The 22,068-nt window shown below is 40.3% G+C and overlaps 2 protein-coding genes across 9 annotated transcripts; both read left to right on the forward strand.

Moving 5' to 3' along the window:
- The first annotated feature begins 369 nt into the window (after positions 1–369).
- LOC108087006 (fatty acyl-CoA reductase wat) lies at positions 370–2,439 on the forward strand. Its single transcript, XM_017184155.1, is given in 6 exon segments — positions 370–507; positions 594–706; positions 777–791; positions 793–1,288; positions 1,566–2,277; positions 2,338–2,439. Coding segments are annotated over 6 exon segments (1,503 nt in total). The 5' UTR covers positions 370–431; the 3' UTR covers positions 2,429–2,439.
- A 3,463-nt stretch (positions 2,440–5,902) lies between these two features.
- Positions 5,903–21,711, forward strand: LOC108087005 (fasciclin-1). Of its 8 annotated transcripts, XM_017184153.2 has the most exons (17): positions 5,903–6,021; positions 6,627–6,888; positions 13,538–13,670; positions 13,777–13,943; positions 14,030–14,260; positions 14,319–14,487; positions 14,555–14,715; positions 16,319–16,327; positions 17,128–17,136; positions 17,583–17,737; positions 17,804–17,894; positions 17,960–18,180; positions 18,241–18,403; positions 18,463–18,610; positions 18,812–18,847; positions 19,028–19,153; positions 20,647–21,711. In XM_017184153.2, the coding sequence occupies exons 2-17, from the start codon at positions 6,784–6,786 to the stop codon at positions 20,649–20,651; spliced, it is 1,929 nt and encodes a 642-aa protein (XP_017039642.1). In that variant the 5' UTR covers positions 5,903–6,021; positions 6,627–6,783; the 3' UTR covers positions 20,652–21,711. The 8 variants fall into 8 exon arrangements, with proteins under 8 accessions (XP_017039642.1, XP_017039636.1, XP_017039639.1 ...); XM_017184147.2 differs by having other exon boundaries at positions 19,028–21,711; XM_017184150.2 differs by lacking the exon at positions 18,812–18,847 and having other exon boundaries at positions 19,028–21,711.
- Positions 21,712–22,068: the final 357 nt, after the last annotated feature.

Genomic DNA, 22,068 nt, shown 5'->3' on the forward strand with positions numbered 1-22,068 from the left:
TCACTGCGAAAAAAACATTCGACTTTATAAATTGAGTTCATTTTACCATTGAACCCCAACATTATCGCAGATGGACCTTTTCCCTTAGCTTGCATGTAAACAAATTTGTACAATTTGTACACTTAATAATAAAAAGTGAGCACCTAAATATGTTATGTTCAGTTAACCAGTGATTTAAAGTTTTTTGTGCCCCGAGGAGTGCAATTCGGCTGTCAGTGTGACTATTCATTAGGCGTTGGCTTGTTTTATTTGGATAAGTTTGCATACAATTGGCCGGGTCAGTGGACAAATGACACCGCGTCTATCGCCGCAGTCGGTATATAAATAGCGCGACCATACCCAATTGATTTCCGATTGAAGTGTGTGATTTAAATAGAAAGCATCGGAGGAACTTCTCCATATTGACACCGGCAATTCCAGGATCAAGCAAAATGGATAGCGGCATCCAAGGATTTTATAAAGACAAGGTGGTATTTTTAACAGGCGCCACAGGATTCTTAGGAAAAGGTAAACTCCGATCAATAACCTCGAAAAACCGAGCATTAATTGATTAAAACGGAAATTTTATTTCGTCGTTTTGCCAAATTTTGCAGTGATAATTGAAAAACTTTTGCGAACTACGGAGGTAAAACGTATATACGCGATGGTTAGACCAAAAAGGGGTCATGATATTCAGCAGCGCATGGAGATATGGCAAAAGGATCCGGTGAGTAAAAATTATTAAAAAAAAGGTATAAAAAAATTATGTAAAAATAATATTATTTTCAATCCTCAAGCTCTTTGAAGTCCTTTTTAAAGTTAAAGCCCAAGGCATTGCAAAGGATATCCACAATTTCGGGAGACTGTCTGGAATCCGATCTAGGCATTAGTGAAATGGATCGAAGACTTTTGGCTTCTGAAGTACAAATAGTCATCCATGGAGCAGCCACCGTGAGATTCAATGAGCCTCTTCATGTGGCACTTGCCATAAATACTCGTGCCACACGACTGATGCTCCAATTGGCCAAGGAGATGACAAATCTTGAGGCATTCTTGCACATCTCCACTGCGTTCTCAAACTGTGTAATCTTTCGGATCGAGGAGAAGTTCTATCCCGAACACCTCTCCTGCGATTCGCAAAAGGTCCTGGCCTTGAGTGAACTACTAAACGATAAAATGCTGGAAAGTGTAGCGCCCACTCTGCAAGGATCCTTCCCCAACACTTATACCTACACAAAAGCCCTGGCGGAGGATGTGATCCTACGGGAATCGGGGGACCTTCCTATAAGCATCTTTCGACCAGCAGTTAGTAAGTATAATAAGTATAATATAAAACAAATAATACATTTTCATGTTTTTCACATTTTTTCATATATGTAGTTTGAACAAGTAATGCCGTAATTTGATAATCAAAAATGTTTGAAATAATTAAAGATATCATATAAAATATATTTTTGTTAACATAATTTAATTATTATTATAACAGGAGACACTGACACCTATTATGGTTAAAAGTTAATAAGGTTTTCATACCGTTTCTAGTTCATTATCTTATAAGAAGTATTAATATTTATTTACCCTTCTAGTAATTGCCACCCACAAAGAACCGGTTGTCGGTTGGATTGACAATCTGTACGGACCAATTGGCCTGATTTATGGAGTGGCCCATGGAGTCCTGCGCCTGACCACCTGCAAGAAAGAGGGCTACACCAGCTTCGTGCCCGTGGACTACTGTGCCAATGTGGCGTTGGCTAGTATATGGCAAACAGCCAGGGATAAAACCCCAAGAAACCCAAGGAAACAGCCCAGCATTTACACTTTAGCTCCCAGTGAGCGGAATCTGATGAGCAATTTGGAATTTTACAACCACACCCTCTGTTGTCGGGAGGAGTTTCCGCTGACCAAGATGATATGGTACCCCTTCCTGCACTGCATTTCCATTCCGTGGCTCTTTCCGGTAGCCGCGTTCTTCTATCACACGCTTCCCGGGTTTCTTTTCGATCTGGTACTCAGGATCACGGGCAGGAAGCCGCGTCTGGTGAAGCTCTACAGGAATATCCATGCCAGCATTACCCTTCTGCATCACTTTTCGCGAAACAGTTGGTTCTTTAAGACCAAGAACACTGATCATTTGAGGTCTCTGATGTCCCCGGAGGAGCGGATCATGTACAACTTCGATATGGAGGCGCTGGACTGGAGGAAGTACTTCCAGAAGGCCCTGTTTGGCATGCGGCTTTACCTTGCCAAGGAGCCTCCAACTAAGGAATCCGTTGATCAGGGTCGAAAGCTCTTGCAGAGGTGAGTTCTTGATGAAAGGATGCAATCACATCCCACAAATTATCCTTTTTTTCATTGCAGGTTGAAAATCTTGCACTACAGTTTCATAACTACACTGTGGATTATTGCTGGAATCATTGTATGGACCCTTATCAAATTAGTAATTTTTTAAGGCAATAAATTGATTTCTTGTATGAATTAAAAAAATAGTATTGTTTATCTCAAAAGAGGGTGAGCGATTTTTAGGTTTCTTACCCAAGACAGAAAACAAAATTAACTTGGAGATTTATTATGCAACGGGCCAGTTGCACTCAGGTGCACCAGCTTAGCATAAATTTTAAAACGGTAAAATTTTATTCGTTTTTTTTTTAAACAAACAATTTGGGGCATTTAAATTTGAAGCATTTTAAAAACATTTTAGTGGAGCTTATAACAGATTCATTGTTTTTGGAATTAAAGTGGAAAGTGTAGATTTTAGCATCATGAAAATAAAATATTTTGAGGCATTTTTAAAATTAAATTTAGAAATAAATAATAAATAAGTAGGGGAGATGTGGGGGTTGTGGGCATAGTTTTGTTTTTGGCTTATAATTACCGAACTAGTGCATATTATTTGGACATATGGGTATCTGTGTAAAGCTAGAGACCTAAGCTAACTAATTATGAAGAAACATATTTGATTTTGTCATGCGAAAAAATTTCATATGGACTTTTGTAAAATCGTAATTTTTAGCTAAAATTTTTTTTTGGGGGGGTTGTGGGCACCCTGGGAAAAAATGCTGCAAATGGAATAATATGGAAAAAAAACCGCAACCAATATCAACAAAATGACAATTTATTTATTTCACGAATATTCTGAAAGCCGAAATACAGTGGCTCGCAGCTTATTTCGTGCAGTTACCTAAAAAAGTTCAAATCGTTATTCCTGCTAAGCTAAAAAAGATAACTGAAAAATTTAAACGCAGTATTTTAATATGGAATATTAACTTATTTATTGAACGAACGCGATTTTCTTAATCATAAAAACAAAAAAATTATTTAATAAAAACAAAATGTACAGGGTTTTCGATGCCGCAGCTTATTTCGTGCAGCAGATTCTACTTAACTTATTATTAGTAATTTAACAGATACGGTTTTGTATGTCCATTTTTCTGGTTCAGGACATCTTTGAGATGATTTCCCATGGAGCAAAATAACTTTTTAGTGGTTTCCAGTGGAATTTTTTGCCATTCTTCCATAAGAACAGTTTTCAGGTCGTTTTTGTTCGAAATCTTCCTCTTCCTTATAGCGATGTCCAATATTTCCCAAAAATTTTCGATCTCATTTAAATCTGGAGACTGTGCTGGCGTTATAACGACATGTGGGCAGTTCCAGGTAACCCAAGACTTCACAATTCCTGCTGAATGCTTCGGATCGTTGTCCTGGTAAAATCGAAAACGATCGCGTATGCCCAGTTTTTTAGCAGTTTGGAGTAGGTTATCCTCTAAAATGTTGAGGTACATTGTAGCGTCCTTGATGCCATCTATAAAAATGAGTTTGCCCATGCCAGAGACTGCCTTACAGGCCCAAACAATGGCCTGACCAGCGCTATGTTTGACCGTAGGTTTCAGGTGCTTATTTTCAAACTCTGTATTTGGTCACAGGAGCACATACTTTCACTAATTTTGATCTGGGATGACTTTATTTTTGCTGACGAGTCAAAATGTAACATTTTTGGTTCAGATGGACGACAATTTGTGTGGCGGCGACCAAATACAGAGTTTGAAAATAAGCACCTGAAACCTACGGTCAAACATAGCGCTGGTCAGGCCATTGTTTGGGCCTGTAAGGCAGTCTCTGGCATGGGCAAACTCATTTTTATAGATGGCATCAAGGACGCTACAATGTACCTCAACATTTTAGAGGATAACCTACTCCAAACTGCTAAAAAACTGGGCATACGCGATCGTTTTCGATTTTACCAGGACAACGATCCGAAGCATTCAGCAGGAATTGTGAAGTCTTGGGTTACCTGGAACTGCCCACATGTCGTTATAACGCCAGCACAGTCTCCAGATTTAAATGAGATCGAAAATTTTTGGGAAATATTGGACATCGCTATAAGGAAGAGGAAGATTTCGAACAAAAACGACCTGAAAACTGTTCTTATGGAAGAATGGCAAAAAATTCCACTGGAAACCACTAAAAAGTTATTTTGCTCCATGGGAAATCATCTCAAAGATGTCCTGAACCAGAAAAATGGACATACAAAACCGTATCTGTTAAATTACTAATAATAAGTTAAGTAGAATCTGCTGCACGAAATAAGCTGCGGCATCGAAAAACCCTGTACATTTTGTTTTTATTAAATAATTTTTTTGTTTTTATGATTAAGAAAATCGCGTTCGTTCAATAAATAAGTTAATATTCCATATTAAAATACTGCGTTTAAATTTTTCAGTTATCTTTTTTAGTTTAGCAGGAATAACGATTTGAACTTTTTGTAGGTAACTGCACGAAATAAGCTGCGAGCCACTGTATAAAGAATAAAGCGTGGAATTCTTAGTGATAATCTATATCTTACGAATATTCTGGAAGCCGAAAAATGAAGAATAAAGTGTGAAAATCTTAGTGATAATCCCTCTCAGCGGGAGAGGATCCTTTTCCAAGAGCATAAGATTTCTACAAGAATGTTCTAGAGGGTTCCAAACAAATTTTGAAAACAATTTTACAAGAAATTGTAGGTAATAAAAAAATTTGCCAAAAAAAAAACGGGTGCCCACAACCCACCCAATTGTGGTGCCCACAACCAACTTTCGCAGACATTTTAAGAAGTAATTAAAAAATGTGTTTGCATAAATTTTTTGGTTCAAATCGATATTGTTCCATTTAGTATAATGCTTTGACTAAATAAAAATGCATTACACTTACCTTTTTAATCGATTCTCTTTAATTGATACACTATTGAAAATCTTTGAATAAAGTTTCACCACCTTTTCCAAGCACAAAAAAACCAATTCGTTCATTTCAAAAAGCAAACGCGTTCGTTTACTTTGATATTTGGCATAAATTATACATAGGGTAATTGCTTGCGAATGACATTACCAACAAAAGTCAATCTTCATTTTGTGAAAATATACGTAGGGGTGCCCACAACCGACCCATGCCCACAACCCCCACTTCTCCCCTACTTATTCAAAAACAAGGTAATTGCCACATTACTTTACCAGAAATCCTATAAAACCATAACGCTTATAAACCAACGCTTATAGCGTTGCCAACTGCTTCACTTAGCAGAGTTATGCACCGCAGCACAAATCCGAGTCTAGAACCCAATAGCACTAAAATCTTCTGAAGGTGGATACACATAGCGATTTTGCGATAAATTTTTTAAGCCGTACATCTATACAAAACTATCCACACTAGCTTAAACATGTTCTTCAGAATGAATTCGGCGAAACAGGATTATGTTTACCAGGATGAAAAAGCGACTCTGGCGGACGAGTTTGACTAATATTCAAAGATAACAACTGATGATGTGGGGATTGACTAAGGCTATTTAAGTCCTTTGCACCGCATAAGGGTTAAGCCACACACTCTATTGCTGTTTCTTTCGCACTTGCGAGAATGTAGTACTTAATAATGGACTCACTTACCCGACAAGACTGCCGCCCTACACTTATTCCATCTCTAGCTCAAACCTGTTCTCGGTTTGAATTCGTTTGAAACAAATTTCAATTCGAAAAAAACGTTCGAGCGTGGCGCACGTTACGATTCCTCCGACTGGTGTGTACTGCCGACTGGCTCCCCTCTCAGCCCCAGTGGAAAATCTATACTGTGCATAAGATATAACTCTGAAATAGGTGCCAGTTTTGCCGTTATTGATTTACCACCGCGCCCGTTCGTTTGTGTGCTATTTGAAGTAATTGTTTTTTCGGCCACCGAGTTGCATAATTTCTGTGGCGGTCGTTGATTTCTGCGTCCCGATTTTCCAAGAATTACCCATAAGAAATAAGAAATACGAAAAAGCTGCGGGAAGAAACTATATAAAAAGTGCCGCAGCAGCGGAATGGGAATGCGCATAATAATTAAACACAACGGAGCGGGGAAAAAATAATACACAATAAGCGCAGCTTTTGGTTTTATCTGTGTGTTGTGCTTGCCGATTCCTCGGTGGTCCGTTTTTCGCTTGTTGTTCTATGTGACATAACGGTATTTGGCCGAGCTTAGCTGTGCAAAAAAAAAACCGAAGAGAACATAACAGGAAACGCAGATAACCTTGCGAAAACAAAGAAGAAAAGGCCAAGCACTGCAGAAACGCATTCTGTGAATTAATTCTTTTATTCCGGGAATATACTTTCGGCTAACTGTTGTTTGCCTTTGAATTGCAGATTAATCGTAGAGCAGCACTCGCACACGCCTCCCCGCAAAAAAAAACACTTACACACACACTGCCACCGACGCGTCGCTGCAGCAGAGGCTCCAAAACCAGTGTTGTTGTTGCAGCACCGCCGTCGCTCTTGTTGTTGCTCTTCGACCGCTAGAATAATGAACGTCGCAGCGCTGTTTTTGGCGCTGCTGCTCTGCGCCGCGAACGCAGCCGCCGACGCCGATTTGGCGGATAAATTGCGCGATGACTCGGAACTCTCTCAGGTGAGTCAGAAGAAGAAGACTGGGGATAAGGATGGGGATAATAAGAACAAGAGGAAGTGGTAGACGAAGAAAGCAGTGGCAGCAGAAACAGTTTGTGCAAACAATGCGCGACTGCCAAAAACACTTGTAGGCGAATAAGCCCCCAGCACAATCCACCTGCCTCCCACCGCCCTCCGCTCACCTTGGCTTATCCTAAGGTACAGTAGGCACTGCCTACAGTAAAATAAATCGATTATTTGTATAGTTGCATACATTTCATAAACTTTTTGAAACAAAACTCATATATTTTATAATTTAACAGATTATTATTTAAAGTTAAATTATTGACACAAGAATGAATTTATAAAATTGATTTTTAAGAATGATACAAAACGAGATTTTGTTTCTTGGAACCAAGTGAACAGAAATAATCTGATAGATTTTGATAATATCATCATTCTTCCTATACGCATTATCAGACAATTCCAATCTTAATGGACGTCTGTTATTTACTCGCTAACTCGTTAACTAGGGAAATTTACATTTTCCGCACAATTAAAGTAAGTAGGAACGATAAAGTATCTTCGAGTATCAGTTCGTTAGTTTTGCAGTTTTTAAATGACTCAGTTTGAGATCGTTTTTAAATGTCTATTACAATCTTATAATCTAACCAAACATAAAAACTAATTTGATAATGGCAACGCCTCTTCAATATACCTGCCATTGTCAAACTACAAGTTCCGAGCTATCAAAGTTTGGCTGTAATCGTGCCATCCCCCACAAGGGTCGCCACATTTCGCTGGCCTTGAAAGGAAAAGCCTTGACAGAGTGTGCGAAAGGGAGGGGGCGAACCGAGGCCGAAAAAGGAGCCTGCGCAAGAGGGACGGACAGATGGCCTAGGCACCCGCATTTGGGCACAGGTAGCTTTGTTCCGGCAGCATCGTCCTTGACCTTTAGCCATCTCACTTGTTGTTGGGGCTGCGGAAAATCGATGATGCTGCATGAAATCCCTGGCGGAAAGTCCACCCGACCACTGAACTCCACTTGGCCACATTTAGTATGCATGGCGGAGTATGTTATGTAAAAATGAAAAGCCACATAAATTAAGTAAGCAGAATTCAGCCGACTGAGAGCCCAGCATACAAACACCGGCCGTTGACGTCCACTGAGCATAACAGTTTTATATTTAGTTTTGCCTTTTTACACCTTCACAGACCAACTCACACGCCAAACTACGCGGACACAAAAAAAAAAGTACATAGAAAAACACATTAAAATGTAAAAAAGCCAGAAGCCCACAAAGGTACGCGGCTGAAATAACAAGAACAACATGTGTAATGAGCACAAAGGCGGGGTTTCAGCTAGGGAAAGAGTTATTAATTTTACACCAGGAAAAAAGTGGAGGCCATAGACTTTTTCACAAGGCATTGTTTAAACTGTATTCCCCACATACTTAAATAAATATTTTTTTGGTTCTATAACTCGACTTATTTATCTTGTCATTATTTTAAAAATACTTTTTGAAAAAAAAGGTTAGCTTTATAGCCTTTTAGGTAACAAATATCTGAGCCCCTGTATTAATTTCTAGCCTGCTTAGCGCTTAAGGGGGGAAATACAATTAGAAATTTTTTTTTTTCGAAAAATTTTTTTTTGGGGTAATGTACTCTAAATATGTCTGAGAATAAGCCTTTAAAAGCATAAAGCCGTCCGGTCCTTATTTTCAAAGTTATACACAATTTAGTGAGGGTGTGTCATATGGCGGACATGCACAAAAGTAAACTTTAAACGCTTCTCCTGAAAAGTCGTGTTTTCAAAGTCGCCGTGCAATGTACAGGTCAGAGATTTTATTTTAATCGAATGCGGTTTTTTGCATTATGTTTGAAATTAAATTCTCCACACCATGAATATAACAGTTTTTCAAACTTGTTTGTTATAACATGTTTTTTTTACAAACAAAGTCGAAAAAAAAACGTTATTTTTGAAATTTTTTTTTAACTTCAAATTTTTTAATGGAAAAATAATTTTTTTCAAATATGGAATAATTCATGGTGTGCGCTGTACCTTTAAGTTTAAAGCCCAGTTGCTGTTTTTTGTTTAAGTCGTGATCCTGGACCTGGAGACTGCACGGCGCAAAGTCCTTCCCTAAAAACACGACTCCACATTATTGATCATAAATGGGCTTAATTACAATATTTTTCAAAAAACTTGACTGATTTTTATTGCTCAATAATTACCTAATAACATGCAAAAAGAATCGCTAAGATTCATTTAACACCCTACTTGCAATCCACTCCCAAAGATAGCCCTCATTTCAGGCCTTCTAATTGTATTTCCCCCCTTAACTTCCAAAATACGTGTTGGCTGAGCAAAAATTAAATGGTATTCCAAGTAAAAAGAAAGCGTGCGACAGAAGCCAAGAAAAATCGGGCGGTAATTGTTGCAGCAAGTGTCTCTGAACCGCGGGGTCTCAGGGAAGCACATACTATACTATATATAGTTGCATCCACCAGCCAACACAACCTTTTTAAGTCGCGATAGACGAAACAGAGCGTACAGCGAAAAATAAAAACGGGAGGGGGTTTCGGCTTGCTCATTTGCACCCTGACTTCGGGGTATCGTAACTTCAAACAGAAGTTTGCCACTTGCAGTGGAAAGCGTTTCCGGCCACATATAGTATTCAGTTTACATGAGGGTTGGTCGATTTAGTCGTCATAAAAACGTGGGGGCGGAAAATAATCTTCGCTTACTTATGTAAATTTAATGCCGTTAAAACTGAAGATTAAAGTCAACTCTTGGCAAACCCTTTTAATGGAAAATATTTCTGTATTTCTTCTCATAATTTGTCACTAGTTTTTAGCTCAAATAGTATTCTTATATCAGAAGTATAATTCTATTAATCTTACTCTTTAGGATAGTGTTTTCCAACTTACCCTTGAAATTTAATCCGATTTCCTAGGACTAAATTGAAATCTATACAAAATTGCTCTGAAAGAGTATTTCAATCTTCTGGAGTCAGTCTTCAGTCTTTTCTCATTATGCCTGCACTTCTCATTACATGCTGATGGGTTAGATAAATATAGGTTGCCCGTGTCTTGGTTTGTGGCTTACGACTTGTGGTTTTGCTTGGCAGACCACCGGGGGATCTGGAGAGAGAGTTTTTGAATGAGTCGACGCTGCTGCATTCCCCGCTAATCCCAGTAAATTACTTCTGCTAAATATGGAGCTCTGGTGGAAACTGGTTGAGAAAACCAGAGTGGAGCATTTTTAATCCCGTAGAGTGAAATTTGAGTCGTAATTAATTAATTTACATAAATTGCTTGTATCTGAAAAAAAAAGAACTACTGCGGGTCCGAGGAGCAACCGACTGACCTCCCGCGATTGACCCCCACTTCCTGTCGTGCGTCAGCGTCTTGTGTGTTTTATTAATTTTAATTTTTAACCTTTGACTGGTGCAATTGCAGTCGGCCGACTGTGGGGGTGTGGACAGCAGCCCGGGTTGTCAACTGAACAGTTCAGTTGAACTCTCCGTCTAGGAACACACTCTCTGTACACTCTCACTCGCAGCATCATCGAATTCAATTAAATTTAATTTAAGAATTCAATGCGATGCCAAGGCGCGTTATTTGATATGCGACGAGCTCCATTACTGGCAAGGCGATGAATGAGCCACGACTGACCTTAATGGATCCACATGCTCATAGACGGATCTCCTCCGTCGTCCGGAGCCACAAATCATACGTATGCGATCCGGTGGGGGCGAGACGACCTCGGACCGAGGCCCACAGTAGTAGTCCCCCTCCACTGCCCGCCCTGCCAATTAAAAGAGAAATGCTCCGCCTGAATCTCAAGTCCCAATTCTCGGGGGTTGAGATCGCTTTCGCTTTTGTTTTCTGTTTCTGTTTCTGCTGCCGCTGCAATTATCGAAAAGAAAATATGTACTGTACTGCTGAACATATGCATACATAATTTGTACCAATTAAATTTATTTATACAACATGCACTCGCTCAGAAGGAAACCAAACCCTCAGCCCCCGATCTCCTGCTTCGATTTCAGTCCCTACTCCACAAAAAGAAAAAAAAAAAGAAATGAAAAATAGGAAGCTTGGCTCGTTCTCTTGGCTAATTAGTTTTAATGGCTCCATTAGATGATGGAAATTGAATTTCCTCAAGCGCCGCGCCTCCCCATCTTACGACCGTAGTTGTTTTGGTATAGGAATTAGTACAATTTTTGGCTACAAATCGAAAGAAAACAAAACAAGTTTGAACTGCCAGCGGTTCTCTCTCTTTCTTTCTTTCTTTCTCTCTCTCTCTCTATCTCTTTCAGAGCACTGCCAAATCCTTGAGGCGCCTTATGCCAGTTAGGGTAAGCTGCAATTCCAAAAACCAAACAGAAACAACACGAACACACACAATTAGGCTATTGTAAAATTCGACCAGACAAGCGACATACATACATCTGCAACTCACATGTGTTTTTTTTCGACTTAATTTAGTTAACCAGTATTCATCGGGCCATTGGCCAAATTATTGTTTGCCCCGCCGTCTGACTCTTACCCTTGCTTTTTTGGGGTGAGTCTGTGGCCCCAGGGTCATTGGCTTGGCACTCGGGAAAATCAAAATGCGCTTTTCGAAACCCTCCCCCTTTGGGAGCACTTACTTTGGCGGTTGGGAGGCGGGGGGAGCCATGTTTGCATAGTAAATGAGACGCCCCAGCCCGAAAGGGAAACTGTTTTTCGATGACAGGATAATACCCTGACGATTGTAGCGAATATTCGGGCTTACCAAAAAGACTCCCCGGGGAAGGGCCCACGGCCTTATCGAGATGATGTGCCAAAAGAGCCGGAAACTCATTAAGATGGGTTCCCTTCCGCCCGGTTCTTTCACCAAATGCAAAACATTCGATAACGGAAATTTATGAAAGTAATTGCATCTAATTGTCAAAGGCTTCTAGTCGAAACCCGAGGGGGTTGCAATTGCTAAGGATGCTGACAGATGGGCAATCGAAAATGGCCGCCGAAGGGAAAGTGTGACAGTTTTCGGGCAAACAATATCTATTCAGTGAAACTTCTCTCCATCGAATTCTGGCTAATAGATTGTATACCTGAACGTATCCCATATCAACCTGTGACATATGCCACAGACAGTCCCGAATACCCCACTTAACAGCAGGGCACTCTCTGGCCAGATAAGCGAAAACATTTCGAAAGCGAAATGGAAACCGGCCAAGCAGTTCTGGCCAATACCGGAAACGGGCCAAGAACAAAGCCAGCGGCGACTCGAATGTCCACAACCAGGACAACAACACGGCTAACGGCCCCGAGAACTGACGGTCTCGAATTACCAAAAAATAAAATGAATGGATATCAGCACTACAAAGTATTTACACTCCGGGAAAAGGACAAAGAACTTCTTGGTTATTGTATTTTTGAACTGTTTATTGAGTAAACTATTGAATTTCGCCATAGTGCTTTATGTTAAAGATTTTCTTGAAAGTTTTTAAGAAATCTTAAGAGATGTTGAAGTAATTTTTAAGTTGTTTATAGAACAAACTTTATTATGTATAACCTCAAAGTATGATGATTATTTTGCAGGTGAAAATATTATTATTATTATTATACTACTTGCAGTACAGGGTTGCAATTTAAAAGAACATTTATATAGTCTGTTGCAAGTCAATCTTATTTGGATTTTAATAGGGAATGCTACACAAGGTCTTTCTAATTTATAAAAGGGATTTCCAATACTGATAATCGATAGATTGACTTTAAAACCTTTCCTGAATTAGGTCCCTTTTTCATAGTGTAGATGCGTGTGTGGTGGCGATGCCATAGCATAGATATTATATGTGCAGCAGGCAGGGGAAATGAAAATGTAAATGGAAAAGGGAAAGGAAAGGACGGACTTTTAAAGCCAAATTGACATGACTCATGCTGGGCAGCAACGAAAACACGAGAGTCGCACGACCGTTTTAAAGGAGGACACGGAAAAAGGTGTTGTCCTCGGCAGGACACGCACCCACACACAAACAGAGAACACATAGCGCACTAAGACACACACAGATATGTTCGCAGGACCTCATAAAGCCGACTGGGAATGTGCAGCGGGGCGTGGCGGCCAGTAGTGGTTCTTCGCCGGGAAGCCGCAGAGTGTGCGGTTGCATGTGGCCTCGTGTGGCAGGGGCAGGTGGTCCGCCCGCCAGTCAGTCAGTTGCCCGACTCTGGACCTGGTTTAGGGTCAGTGGCTGCCTTTTCGGGGTGGCCGGAAAATGCATTTTCACATCCCGCTCGCAATTGAATGACACACAATCCACTTGGGCGGCGTAACCCACCCCGAGGCTTACGTAATTGGTTCAATAAACTTGTTCCTTTTCCCTTCACATTTTTTTTTTCTGGTACGCCGCCACCCAGCCATCACAGCCAGGACATGCATAATGTTGTTCCTCATTTTATTAGTTTGTTAGACGTTGCCATGGTGCGCTGGTCGGTTGCCGTTTTGCCAAAAACCGCCCAGCAACCGTCTGCGAACCACCCCAAAAGGCACCCACCCACCCACTCTACCACCCCGGAACCACCACCCACTATCCCCCCAATCCCTCGCCACTCGGTTCGATAAGATATTGGCAATATAAAGCGTGGCGGATGTAGTGTAACGAACCCGTTTATCTTTGCAGTTCTACAGCCTGCTGGAAAGCGACCTCGTCGCCAACTCAACGCTCGCGCTGCGCAGCTGCACGATCTTTGTGCCCACCAATGAAGCCTTCCAGCGCTACAAGAGCAAAACCGCCCATGTGCTCTATCACATTAGTGAGTAGTCCATGTCCCATGTCCACTGCCAATCATCAGGCTGATTAAACATAATCAAACTAACGTGACTCGACCAATTTGATTCCCCTGTTTTTTATTTTCACAGCCACTGAGGCGTACACCCAGAAACGACTGCCGAATATCGTGTCATCGGACATGGCCGGCAATCCGCCGCTGTACATCACAAAGAACTCGAACGGCGACATCTTTGTGAACAATGCCCGGATCATTCCCTCGCTCAGCGTGGAGACGAGCAGCAATGGCAAGCGACAGGTCAGTGGCCCGTCCCTCCACATATTTAGCATTCCATAGGGCCACAAAGCAAGCTGTTTTAAACTTCCCCCTCTGTGTGTTTACAGATCATGCACATCATCGACGAGGTGCTGGAGCCGCTGACCGTGAAGAGCGGCCACACGGACACCCCCAACAATCCGAATGCTCTCAAGTTCCTCAAGAACGCCGAGGAGTTCAACGTGGACAACATCGGCGTGCGCACCTACCGCAGCCAGGTTACGATGGCCAAAAAGGAGTCGATCTACGATGCCGCCGGACAGCACACCTTCCTGGTTCCCGTTGATGAGGGATTCAAGGTTGATTTCCCCTTGCTTACTTACTTCCCGTATCTGACAAACCCCTTTGTTGTTACAGCTATCGGCTCGCAGCAGCCTGGTGGACGCCAAGGTCATCGATGGCCATGTGATACCCAACACTGTCATCTTCACTGCCGCCGCCCAGCACGACGATCCCAAGACTTCCGCCGCCTTTGAGGATTTGCTCAAGGTCACCGTCAGTTTCTTCAAGCAGAAGAACGGCAAAAGTAAGTAACCCAAAAAGTTTTAGTAAACTGTGTTTCATTAAACATATGCTTAATATATTCCTTTTAGTGTATGTAAAGTCCAACACCATTGTGGGTGATGCCAAGCACCGCGAGGGAGTGGTTCTGGCCGAAATCGTCAAGGCCAACATTCCAGTGAGCAACGGAGTGGTCCATCTGATCCACCGACCGCTGATGATCATCGATACGACGGTCACCCAATTCCTGCAGGTATGTGGGGTGTTGGAGAAACGCATCCAGTGAAGTAGTAGACACACCGACACAGACAGACACTCCAAGATACAAACAACCAGAAACAGTGATAGTGCCTGCGGCTTGTGATAAGGCTTGGCATTTTGATTGGCTCGGCACGCACTGAAAGATATCGCTGTTGGCAGCTCCAAAGATACTGGGAAACCAATTAAATCGCTTTCCAGCTGCCCCAGCAAATGCTACAAAACATTAGCTAAACACATTCCAACACACACTTCAAGCACTCTGCTTTTCTTTGCCCTTAATTGAGTTTCTTCACAAAAACAATACTTCCCAAGGGAGGAAATCCCCATGGTATAAGTCTCCGCAGGGCTCAAGTGCGGGCAAAGCCAAACCAAATAAATTTGCACCCAGAAACCACAGCTTAACACATACAGTTTAGAACATATATATTCTAAGTATCCCCTAGATACATATTTTTAATGAAAATGAAAACCCAAAAGACTGATTCTACCTAGAACTGAATTTTTGTCCATATTTGTTGCAAAACTTCTCCACCAAAGGATTTTGCTCAAAAAGTCAGTATTCTAATTCGGCTCTATGTAAAATCAAAAGCAAAATTTTATTTTAAAATAATTTTTAAAATATAAATTTTATTTTAAAAAATTTTGGGTGTAATGTAAGTATTGCCAAAAACTGAAAAACCAAAAAAACAAAATTATTAAGCGCAATGTATATCATGTAAATTTTTCTATGAATCAAACTTCCGTCTCAAAATGCATTTCACTCCAGTTATCGCACAGAAAAGTGCAATGGACTGACTCAGTTGTGCAAGGCGCTTGATATTGGCTCTCGAAATTCGATACGTGATTTAGTCACCAATTGGCAAATACTAAACAAAAAAAATTGCTGAAAAGGCGCGCTTTGCTCGATCTGACCGAAATCGACAAAAGCTTCACTCACCAAAAACCCCATTGTTCTATATTGAATGTATTGGTATCTTAATGGCGTCATAAATTAAGGAAATTTATAAATTAATCTTTATCATTTATTGGCTAACGCTCTTCGATCGATCCCTCAATCGCCGTGCATTTTAATGGTCAACCATCGATCGCTCGCTATCAGCCGGCATGCTTTGATCATAATATCGTAACCGTAGCTGTATATGTTTCTTCTAAGCCTAATCCGAAACCACCACCCTCCCGATAAATAGCTTCCTCATGGGCATATACATTAAATACAATCCGTTTCGAAGCTATGAGCCAGATTTTGACGACAAGTACGAAATAAGTTCGACTTTGGAGTCCAGTAACATAGCTTTTAGTTCATCTTATAGTTGTGAAACGGACTGTAGAATGGCTATATCATTCGACCGCTCGAATCGTCAGCGCCCCCATATCGTGCTATCGTTTTCGAAATTTCCAATCTAGTTCTGTTGTAATTACTTGTGATACGCTCTCTTGGCTATTTACTGATCCATACCTCTATCCTTTGTTTCTCGCAACATGACGAATAATTGTATCTAAAACTACAAACACAACCCGACCCAACCACAAATCGCTCTAAAATTGAATCGATGCACCGAAAATTGAAACAAAAACCAATACGTTGACGCATTCAGTCGTTCAAGGTAAACAAAACCAAGATCCGATTTTAATATTTAGTTTACTCTTACTTTTTAGTTGCATTTTGAGTTGCATCCCCTGTATATTCCATTTGCATGATGTTATCCCAGATAATGCCTAGACCTCTTTTGTAATGTCAATTGAAAGTCTTCCAAATGTGACTGCAGATTCGCAAATGAAATGAAATATATTATAAATGAAGCAAAGAAATGATAAGCAGCACTAGTTTAGTATAGCAAATGCACTTAAAGCATAAACGCCTAAAATGTGTTTATTAAAGAGTTATTTTATGATAAATATAAAAAATGCTGACATTTAATTTGTTACTTTTAAAGTTTTACCAGTTTTGTGAAATGCATCAAATGATGCATTTTTAATGTTGATTTTGAGTTCAATATGTTTTGTTTTGCTGATTATGTATTACTTGTATCTAGTTACAAAAATGTTAGGTACTGTAAAAATGCTCTTTTAAAAGTTGTGTTTACTGGTTCTAAAAACCCAACAACTGTTTCGCTGTAAAAGCTTGAGAAGTGCACGCCGTTAGATAATTATGTACATAAAGGAACCAAGCTGTTTGCCTGCTGACTGCAAAACGTTTTAAAGCAACGAAAATAAAATAATTTTACCTTGTGCTCTATTTCAAATGTTCTTCTGTGGCGAAACAACTGGGCAATCTGCGCGGAACCCAACACCAAAATTATTCACTGTTCCCCTAAATGTTTAAACTCAATTTTGTTCGAATTTATAATAACTAAATCACTTCGAATAAAAATGAAATGTTTCTCCGTTTTAAAAACTTATTTAGTTCATGAACGTAAGTAAATAACAGACTTCACCAGAACATGAACAAAATCCACAACAATCATCAGTGCCACGCTTCGCTGTCAAATTGCCATCCAAACCCAACCACCGCACAATCCATTCAAACAATAAATTGAATGATTCAGTAGATTATACCTCCATAAAATCCCACAAATTCAGCTGTTTGAAGTGAATCATTTTGCGTTATCCCCATTGATTCACGACTCAATTCGTCAGCCATCCATTCCCTTACTCAATATGTGTAAAATTGGCTTACCTTATCGGACCTTTTTCTTATTGTTGTATTGTTTTCGTAATTATTTGTACGTCTCCAAAAGATCTCAAAAAATCCTGAAAGCTTATGCGTATTCCCCCTCCATGCAACCATTTTGTTAGTATGATCTTTAGTTTTTTTCATTAAATAACTTCACTTAAATAATTTGGCTCTACTTTTTATAGGAGAATGCTGAGAACGGAGCATTGCGAAAGTTCTATGAAGTTATCATGGACAATGGAGGAGCAGTTTTGGACGACATCAACAGTCTGTCGGAAGTCACCATTTTGGCACCCAGCAATGAGGCTTGGAACTCGTCCAATATCAACAATGTTCTGCGGTAATATAAATAAAATTTAAATAAATGTATGTAATTTAACATTAAATTTTATTTTATTTTTTGCAGTGACCGCAACAAGATGAGGCAAATCCTGAACATGCACATCATTAAGGACCGCTTGAATGTGGATAAGATCAGGCAGAAGAATGCTAATTTGGTGTGTTTCTCTTTAACAAATTATTTAAATTCAATATTTTCTAATTAAAGCATTGTTACCAACAGATTGCTCAGGTGCCCACTGTCAACAACAGCACCTTCCTGTACTTCAATATCCGCGGTGAAGGATCGGATTCAGTGATCACAGTTGAGGGTGGTGGCGTTAATGCCACCGTTATCCAGGCTGATGTGGCCCAGACCAACGGCTTTGTGCACATTATCGATCATGTTTTGGGTGTGCCTTACACCACAGTTCTTGGCAAACTGGAGACCGATCCCATGATGAGGTAAGATTTGATTTTATAGCTCAAATGAAACCCAGTTTAAAATACTCTCTCTTTTCATAGCGACACATATAAGATGGGCCAGTTCTCGCACTTCAACGAACAGCTGAACAACACACAACGCCGATTCACCTACTTTGTGCCCAGGGACAAGGGATGGCAGAAGACCGAGCTGGATTACCCATCGGCTCACAAGAAGCTCTTCATGCAGGACTTTTCCTACCATGTAAGTTGGTTTGCCCAGGCTTTATCCCTTCGAGTACTCACATTTCAATGTAAATGCAGTCCAAGTCCATTCTGGAGCGTCATTTGGCCATTTCGGATAAGGAGTACACCATGAAGGACCTGGTCAAGTTTTCGCAGGAGTCGGGCAGCGTTGTCCTGCCCACTTTCCGCGACTCCCTGAGCATCCGCGTGGAGGAGGAGGCTGGACGTAAGTATAACCGCTTGGAAGGCAAGGGCTCAGCTGCTTCTCCTTTCAATTCAAGTCGATTCGATTCACATAAATCTGATTTGATTCTATTGGTCCCCCCTTTACCGTGCTGCATTACTAACCGAACCTGTTTTTCTACAACTATCGAACTAAATTTCTCGCTTTCTGCTTTACTAAATCTAATCGTTGTCCAATCGAAAGATCTCCATGATGAGTATGCTAGTCACGAATGGACTGGTGAGTGCTGTCGTTTGTCAAATCCACATCGCACCGCCCACAAAAAACCCGACCTGGCCGTTACCATGCCCAACCATAGCTCTCTCATTGGGCAAACCACTAGCATTAGTCACCCATCGATTGCATAAAATAAGCAACTTGTCCCTGACTGAATCTAATAACGATGTCTTTCCTTTGCAGGCTACGTGATCATCTGGAACTACAAGAAGATCAACGTGTACCGGCCCGATGTGGAGTGCACCAACGGAATCATCCACGTCATCGACTATCCGCTCCTGCAGGAGAGGGACGTGGTCGTGGCCGGAGGTAGCTATTTGCCAGAATCAAGCATTTGCATCATCTTGGCCAACCTCATAATGATAACAGTAGCAAAGTTCTTGAACTAAACGCATCCGATATGTAAAAACCAATACAATCCAAAGCAAATGCAAATCAAAACACAACAACTACAACCACAGTCGTCTACAGAACAAGAAACAAGAACACATTATGAATCAGACTAATGCGACATCCACACGGATGTAAATAATCAGCACTAGTTTGTTGATGCCGATCGAAAATCACAAGCAACCAAAACTGTATCTGTAATATATGCGTCACAAGGAACGATCATCATTCCAAACTGCCACGCCCATGCCACCCACATAACCACATATACACAGCCCCACAAAGAAAGACACGCATGCAGAAAACTGCCTGCAAATTTGCTTTAGCATCGACAGCTTTGCCCCAAAAAGAGCTGGCAAGAAAGGTTTTTGGATGTCGTAAAAAGAAGGAACCCCCTAATTTTAAGCATTAAACTTGACTCCCTTTCAACGGCCTTATGTATTATATGAAATATGAAACTCTCTGTAAAACATTTTAATTTTATGTTCAACCTATACTGGTAGCTTACGTTCATCAGCTCGCTAAGTTTTAAGTTTGGACCCACGTCGATCTGTCTGCAAGTGCATTGACAATTGTATCGCACCATGGAACATCCGATTGTGTTTTTGATTTTAAGTGTATATTTTTTGTGAATTGCTCGTTTTAGTTAATGGTCTAATTTATGATTTATGAAAAGAGTTATCTTAAGTAGAATGCGAATCTCATTGTACATGTCGAAGCAGAAGCAATAAGCGCATCACACACTCTCATACTCAAACGCCCACACATTCCCCTATCCATTAAAACATACGAACATGTAACGAAACAAAGTCATTGTAAGATTTGGAAAGTGTGAACAATTTTTATAATAAACTGAAAGTTTTCATTTAAACTTAACGATTAAGCCCGCCAGCCTTCTTGTCTCGAACCAAACCGAGTGGTCCCCCGTAGGCACAGAACTATATCAAAGTCGGACAAGAAATGTGCAAGCTAGCAACCAACAAACTCAATTATATTTAATGCCATCCCGCACTTAGTTATTAGCCCGCTATGCATGTGAATCCCCCAGATAAACACATACGCCACTGCAACTAGGTTAGTCCAATGTAAAACAAGTTTCGAAACTGCCGCCAACTACAAACTATACAAGCATACATACAATCCCTGTAATCTAAATCACTCACGGGACACAACTACATGTCATCACTGAATGGATTTTGATACCGATTTTAACTTGCATACGAAACCAAAACGAGAACAACCAGATGAGAAAGCGAACTAAATTTCCCCTCGCCCGAGCAGTTGCATTTTAAAACTTTGTATGTAGTTTAAAACTAGTTTTTAGTCCGACTTAGAAAAACCCAATCGCTAACTATATACCAACTCTCTTTCTATTTCTCTCTGTCTCTCCCCCTAATGCTATGTACTTATAGGTTAGACATTGTAACTAGCGTAACCAACCAAGACCGCGCGTTAAGTCGGGCAAAGAAACACTGAAATGTACTATCCCCCAAAGAAAACCAAGCGAACTTGCATTACTATCAGCCTACCAGTACACACTGTTCTCAACTTTCACCACCACCACCCACTTAGGAACTCAGTCGAAAACAAATCCAGTTGTGGCAGTCGCTATACGTAGTTGCTAATTCCCGATCCAATCGGACATTCCGGCAGTCTTATCTTTAGTAGGTGGTTTAGTTTCGTTTGGTGCAGTGCAGTGCCGTAGCAGCTAAGTAAAATGTATGAAATGAAATGAACACAAAAATGAATATAGAAATGAACACGTAGAAATGAATACGCTGATGAAATGTACACGTAAGCTTTAAGGAATCGCTGGGAGAGCGCGGATCGGAGATCGGAAATTGCAGTCGCAATTTGTGTCGTAGTCAGCCTTACTAAAGATAAACGCATTACCTTAACCTTTATACAAATTTACTCGAAACATACTTGTACCCAAACCATACGTTCCGCTTTGAAAGACATCCAGATATATAAGGAGGTACACCCAACAATACAAGTATAACTACAAATGATATTGCGCCACACGCTATTTACACCAAAATACACCAAAACAAATCGAGAAATGCATATTTTTCATATATTTAATTGTCAGAATAATATATACGTAGTTTATTTACTGTAAAACTCAAGAATCTCAGAAAAGGAAAATTTAAATCACATATATTGATGTATACTTAGCCATTGAGTTTCGAAGCAAGCGTTAGACACGGGAATATATGAATAAATCTATATACAATATGCGAAATCAAGCAAACTATGGAAAACTGCAGTGCAAAAGAATATTATTCCATTTTATTTTACGACAAGCGCTTTTTACAAATAAACCGAATCCATTTCAATTACTCGTAAAGGAACAGCAAGATTATATTTAGCGTTAGTTAAACTAATTAATACATGTACTAGAAAACCGAATGTCAACCGAGAATCTTCAGCAAGCTTGAGCGAATAATTAAACTTTAAAACTAACTATAAATAAATTGAGATGTTGTTTTTCTTGAGTGCTTTGTGGCCGCCAACATTGAAAACAAACAGTGGGGTTGTGGGGCGGTGGATGTTTTAAAAATTTCTAATTGGTACAATGTACTCTAATTAAAACACCAGGTGTCTGAGCAACTTTATTAATAGCTCAAGTTTCCCCTTTGTCTCTGTCCTCATCTAATGTTTTTTTTTCAGAATGTTCTAGTAAACCGTCAAAGTTCCCAGGCCTACCAGCCAGAAAAGTGTTTGTTAATTAAAAGTTTGAGATTTGAAATAACAAAAGTGTTTTATGCACCCCTCATCGAAATGTCCTTTTTGAAAACAAAATACTAAATTTATTTCAGAAGGCATATGGT

The sequence above is a fragment of the Drosophila ficusphila genome, unplaced genomic scaffold (assembly GCF_018152265.1).
Source record: "Drosophila ficusphila isolate 14025-0441.05 unplaced genomic scaffold, ASM1815226v1 contig_791, whole genome shotgun sequence".
Lineage (NCBI taxonomy): Eukaryota > Metazoa > Arthropoda > Insecta > Diptera > Drosophilidae > Drosophila > Drosophila ficusphila.